This window comes from Polypterus senegalus, chromosome 6 (genome assembly GCF_016835505.1).
Source record: "Polypterus senegalus isolate Bchr_013 chromosome 6, ASM1683550v1, whole genome shotgun sequence".
Lineage (NCBI taxonomy): Eukaryota > Metazoa > Chordata > Cladistia > Polypteriformes > Polypteridae > Polypterus > Polypterus senegalus.
Window position 1 is genome coordinate 152,291,019 of NC_053159.1, and position 6,707 is coordinate 152,297,725.

Below are 6,707 nucleotides of genomic sequence, written 5' to 3' on the forward strand. Positions count from 1 at the left end.
TTGTTAGCACTGCAGCATCTTATCAGCATCTACCTATTTAAAATAATACTTTTTGTAGAAAGCACCCACTCAGGAGCCATATATAACAACAACAACAATCTTTATTTCTATAGCACATTTTCATACAAATAATGTAGCTCAAAGTGCTTTACATGATGAAGAAAGTGGAAAAAAGACAAAGTAAGAATTAAAATAAGGGAACACTAATTAACATAGCATAAAAGTAAGGTTCGATGGCCAGGGAGGACAGAAAAAATGAAAACAAAAAACTCCAGATGGCTGGAGAAAAAATAAAATCTGCAGGGGTTCAAGGCCATGAGACCGCCCAGCCCCCTCTAGGCATTCTACCTAACATATATGGATTGGATGCCAGTTACTGTATATCAAAGGGCACCCTAATGCACACTTCCATACTCACATATTTAAACCAAGTGCAGAGTCACCAATTAATCTAACATGCACATTTATAGGATAAGAAGAAGAATATAGTGCCTTTCCAAACCTCAAAGATGTTGAAGGGAATAACAGAGTATGTGAAGGAAATCCACACCGGCACTGGGAGAAAAAGCAAACACCAAATTGGCAATGACCCAACTAGGATTTGAACCCTGCCCTGTGACCGATGCTGTTGTGATAAACTTGTGCTCTTCCTTACTTAAACTGGATTAGGTGGATCCAGTATATTGATGGATAATTTCACAATGGAAAAGCATGTCATAAAAAATACAGTAGACGTAAATCCATCCATCCATTTTCCAACCCTTTGAATCCAAACACAGGGTCACGGGGGTCTGCTGGAGCCAATCCCAGCCAACACAGGCCGCAAGGCAAGAACCAATCCACACCCACACACTAAGCATACACTAGGGACAATTAAGAGTAGAAGTAAATTGTTTGTAAAATATAATAAATTAAGAATATGTGACAAATTGTAGTGTGAAATATTTAGCAATAAAACAATGACACTTGACAATGCTATTATTAGAACTACAGAAAGAAGAAGTCCATCTTAATTTTATTGGAAATCCTCTTACTGCAAACTTGCTTATGGTCTCATGGTCTGATCACTGGGAAAAGTTTTCACAAATTTAAATCCATGAATTGTGTAAGTTTTATGCTCAGTTTTAGGAGGTGGCAAACGAGAAACCAACTGTATATACACATAGACACCACAATGGAAAAAGATATTTGTAGCTTTGAACATCAGGCAAGATTCCAATTAAAATCATATTTAAAAAACTAGATAGATAGATAGATAGATAGATAGATAGATAGATAGATAGATAGATATGAAAGGCACTATATGATAGATAGATAGATAGATAGATAGATAGATAGATAGATAGATAGATAGATAGATAGATAGATAGATAGATAGATAGATAGATAGATAGATATTTTCTAAAATTTCCCGAATGATCAGAGGGACTTGATAACACCATAGTGAAAAAGAAATACATTCTGCTGTGTGCGACCCTAAGGCACCGCCCCCAGATGACTCTATTCTCATTTAAATGTGGGCGGGTGCGTACGCGCGGCGCGTGGTTACAAGATCTGATCACGAGCTGAGGTTGAGTCGCTAGGGGCACGAGGACAGAAATGGGTGAATCTAGTTTTGTTATCCGCCTATATTCTGAACAATACTCCAATACAAAGTCGCGGGGAGTCAAATTTACCAAGACATCATCGGGCATGAACCAGAAAGCAGCCCTGTATCTGGTGCCACTTCACAGTCAAGCACACTGAAGCCTTCCATGCCTGTAGTTTCCAATCCCTTTGACGGTTTGTAGATTTGAAAGAAAATTCGTTCACCCAAGAAAGACCACGTAGACAGGGAGATAATATATTAACAATAGTTAGAGGGTGACTCGACCGCCATTCGAACTCCGATCTCTTAGGTATTCGTGTAGATATATAATGTATACCGAGTTACAGTTCAGTCATTTAAGCCAAGCTGAATAAATGATTCAAGCGTTTAGGGGGTGCCTAAAGGGATGGCCAGACCTCATAACCACGTTTCTTTCTCCTCGATTCTTTTAATAGTGAAAACGTGGGGCTCACAACTTTGAATCAATTCAGACTAGGTCTGTGATGCAGCAGAATCATTTATTTTCTAAAAAAAATTGTCATGTTTGGTCTTGGCTTCTGCCACGGCTACTGTTTGCTGAGAAGTTTAAAAGTGAGATGAGTAGCAGACAACCGTTGTTGTTTGTGGTCGGGCATTACGTGCTTTCGACCTCCAACAGTCCTGCGTGCCAATCGGAAAGAATACCTTGAACGGTTTGGCACCCGCACCCCGAGATCGTCGAACAAAACGTGGCATCTTTAAAATTATTTATATATGTTCTTCTTAAAAACACATTTATTTTCTAACACCCAACTTATTGCAAGAGTAATTGCTGCATTCAGTCTCACAGAAAATACCATCCAGCACGTAACATTCTGTTAATGCATCTTTCTTATTATTGTAAAGTGTGTGAATGCGTTAAAGTATTATTTTATTGTAATTATCATTCCACCATCCATTCATCAGTTTTCTGCAGGTGCTTACAACAATACAAAGTCGTATAACGTGTGCTAGAATTATTATTATTATTATTATTATTATTATTATTATTATTATTACACGAAAAGTGTGCAAATGGCTTCAAATTATTTTCAAGTACCTACTTTGTTTAGTCCACTATGCCGCCACTACCATAAAAAAGTTTCAGCTTCTGCGCAGTAGTTACATAATGTATGTGTTTAGTGCGTTACAATGTGCTTCTTAATATTGATGTTTTTATTATACACAAGTTACTAGTTACATGCCGCTCTAATATCAGAGATGAAAGGCGCTTAAAATATCACCGGATGAATCCAACGAAAACAGTTAACCAGCCACCTGCACCCTTGGAAGAAAAAACAGGAACAAATTGATTGACGTCAAGGTCTTAACCCGCCCCGGAGGCGTGGTTTTGTATTCAAACTAATTGCGCCGAAGTTTTAAAGAAAGTTTCTCAAACTGAGAGGGTTTCAGACGAGATACAAAGTGGCATCAGTTGACACACGCGGCTGAAAGCAACGAAAAGAGTTGGCTGCTAACTGCTAATCATGGAAGGTGCATACGATGTAAGTAAAATTCAGTTATCCTTCATTCTGCTTTGGTTTAGCACGTGGTGTATGTTTTCCTTCTAATAAGAGAGCGAGTCCGCCGTGGATGTCGTGTTTTTTTTTTAAATTATTTTTAAGCGCAGACGTTTGGTTAATGAAATCTGAAGAATATGAGCGATCAGCAGGTGTTGTGATGCTGTCGTTGCTCATCAATTGTAAATGAACACTAATATCATTTCGAAAAATTCCCTTCAAAGGACTCTACCCAAAGACATGCAGGCATGGTTTAACTCCTCATGCACTATAAACTGAAATGCCGCATTAGATCTATATGTGAATTTAAAAAAATCTAAGCTAAAACGAAAAATATATTATATGTGTGTTAGTCAGCGCCGTCGTACTAGTCTAGCATTTCTTTTTACACGACACATTTCGTCATCTCTAACAGTTTAAGGTGTTTCGTGCTTTTGTCAGTATCCAATAGGTAGTTACAGGCGTGACGTAGTCTTCCCATTTCTGAACCCAAGTCTACACTACAGGGTGGCAGGTGCCCAATGGAGTTGCATCGGCAACTAAACGGGGCTCTTCTGCGCTGCACGAGGCGCCTGTCCAAAGAAGAGCGCACGCACGGCCGCCCGGCCACAAACGTGTACTGTAATCCCTCATTCTCCGTCTACGCTGCCTGCCAATGGGCAGTGGGAGAAAACCCGCAAACGCAACAGAATGCGTGCCAGAGTCGGGGATTTGGAGCTTGTCTCCCCGTTACATACAAAGGCAGCAAGCAGTGCTAATCCGTACACCACACAGGTGCGACGTCCAGCGAAAACATGGCTGCGTAGGAAAGCGAGTGCTAGGATTCCACATTTGTCTGATCTTGCGTATTTTCATAAATGCTGCATAGATGTACAGTAATAACTAAGTGATGGTTTTGCCATAATGTAAATAATTTTCGAATTAAAAAAAAAATCAAAATTTTAAAGCGTATTTTAACGGCTTAAAAATCTTAAAACATTTTACAAAGTCGGTTTAAGATATAGTTTCTAGCTGTAGGGCAATGACATTTGAGGACCCCCTAAGGGACCATTAGTTGTAAACTAATTATGCATGGCATTTCTATATGACTGGTTTCGCTTTTCTTCTCTTCTGCATGTGTGTTGAATGTTTTTTAGCAGGAACTCGTTCTTGGGAAATCCCTGTGAAATTTACCTGTTCTTGTGTGTTTTGTATGGAAAAAAAAGACAGCCAACTGACTCTCCGTGTTCTGTTTCTTATAGGGTGTCCTGGAGGTGGACTTTTCGATAGAAAACATGACTGATGAGTCCGGATCAGGATACGAAATCGATTATAAGTTGCCTTGCGAGAGCAGTGGATACAGCGACTTTAAGCAGATTTTTCTCCCCGTCATTTACTCCGTGATTTTCATCATGGGCATTTTTGGCAACGGATTGGTGATCATTGTGATGGGCTACCAGAAAAAGTCCAAAACGATGACCGACAAGTACAGACTCCATCTTTCTGTGGCAGACCTCCTGTTTGTGCTTTCCTTGCCCTTTTGGGCAGCATATGCTGCCAGCAGCTGGCACTTTGGTGGTGTTCTGTGCAAGATGGTACACAGCATCTACACTGTAAATCTGTACAGCAGTGTTCTCATTTTGGCATTCATCAGTCTCGACCGCTACATGGCAGTTGTGCATGCCACCAGTAGTCAAGAGCTGAGGATGCTGCTGGCCGACAGGGTTATTTATATAGGTGCATGGCTACCCGCTTTAATTCTCACAGTCCCGGACCTTGTGTTTGCCTCAGTTCATAATTCAGACGGCAGAGTGGTATGCGAGCATGTGTACCCTCCGGCTTCTTCTCTAACCTGGAACATTGTTTTCCGTTTCCAGCACATTATTGTTGGTTTGCTGATGCCTGGCCTGGTAATTCTGTCCTGCTACTGTGTTATTATCCTTAAGCTTTCCCAAGGTTCGAAAGGTGTGCAGAAACGTAAGGCTCTAAAGACCACCGTCTTCCTCATCATCGCCTTCTTCTCTTGCTGGCTCCCATACTGCATTGGCATTTTCATTGATGCCTTAATGATGCTGAATGTCATCAAGCACAGCTGCCATCTAGAAGACGTTTTGAGCATGTGGATTATGATTACAGAACCCCTGGCATATTTCCACTGTTGCCTCAATCCCATTTTGTACGCATTCCTGGGTGCCAAGTTCAAGAAGTCCGCGAGAAACGCACTGTCCTTCAGCCGAGGATCCAGCTTGAAAATGCTCTCAAAGCAAAAACGAACTGGGCTTTCATCAGTGTCCACAGAGTCCGAGTCCTCCAGTTTCCATTCCAGCTAACCAAGGCGAGATGGGCTGGTTTTTATTTAAAACTGTTTACTCCTCGAGTGGGCACCTTAAAGGACTTTGTGCTCAAGTTCAACAAGGGACTGACTACATTTGTAACTGTACATAGTTTTTATTGAAGTTGTATGTGTTTTTGTGTTTGCCTCTGTTCAGCGTGTGTTCTATTTAAGACTGTGTTTGTTTTCTTATCTAAAATTGTGAAAATAAATGGGCAGAGCCTATAGGCCATTGATTGGCCAGAAGTTAAGCTACTAAATAACAAATGTTATGCTCTACATTACTTCCGTACATTTCATTGCAGCAATTCATAATAATAATTTTCCCACCCAATATTTTACAATCATCAGAAAAGTGTGATGTTAAATGCAGTGTTTTTTAAGTCAATTTTTCAGTGTTCCAGTTGCGTTAGCACTTAAAATATGTAGCTCATATATCTATTGTTCGGATAACTATAAGCAATGATAATTATTGGAAAAAAATTACTTCATTTCAAAAGGTTTGCATATTAATAAAAATGTTCTGCCGTAAGGACTTTTCTGTTTGTGTGTGTTCTTTTTTATTATTATTTTATTGGATGGTGCATGTTTCATCCAGTTCTTGGAACTTCCTAGATGGTGGTGGGTGTTTCATGGCATTCATTTCCTTTATAAATTTAAGAAATTGTTCTGGTGGCTTTCATCAGAGAACCCTGGGGATTCAAAGTGGTTTAGTAGAATAATAATTTGAGATTTTGTACTTTTGTTTTTGGGAAACCCCCCTACAACTTCAAAGAGGGACTTTTTCTTTATCTGGCACATAGCAGATAGTAATTTGTTGCTTTATGAATAATTAACTTTTTGTCCAAATACGTATTAACTTTAATATGATAACACGTTTACCCAGTTCAAGAGCTAAAGCCTGTCCTGACAGCATTGGCCACCGGGCAGGAAACCAAAACTGAAAGGAGATTGTTGTCAATATTGCTAATTAGTCAACTTCTGGTTGTAAGTTGTGCCATAGAAAGTAAAACTGAAAAAAGATTTCCGTTAAATAAAAAAACATTCAAACATTTTGGGATCCTTAGAGTCAAAGGAGTTGGGGTTGCTATTGTCAGTAATAGTGTTATATGGAATACTTTTTTCAGTCCATTAATTTCCCAAAGCTATATACACCAGACCTGAAGCAGGAGCTAACTTTGGATGGGACACACGCTCAGACACTGGGGCCTTTTATAAATACTGATTGATCTAATATGCTTGTCTTTGGGGTGTGGAAAGAAAACTGCAG

General features: G+C 39.6%; 1 protein-coding gene across 1 annotated transcript; it reads left to right on the forward strand.

The window, feature by feature from the left end:
* Window positions 1–3,002: 3,002 nt before the first annotated feature.
* LOC120531714 (C-X-C chemokine receptor type 4-like) lies at window positions 3,003–5,973 on the forward strand. Its single transcript, XM_039757381.1, has 2 exons — window positions 3,003–3,111; window positions 4,368–5,973. Exons 1-2 carry the CDS (start codon window positions 3,094–3,096, stop codon window positions 5,433–5,435), a joined length of 1,086 nt encoding a protein of 361 aa, XP_039613315.1. The 5' UTR covers window positions 3,003–3,093; the 3' UTR covers window positions 5,436–5,973.
* The last annotated feature ends 734 nt before the right edge of the window (window positions 5,974–6,707 follow it).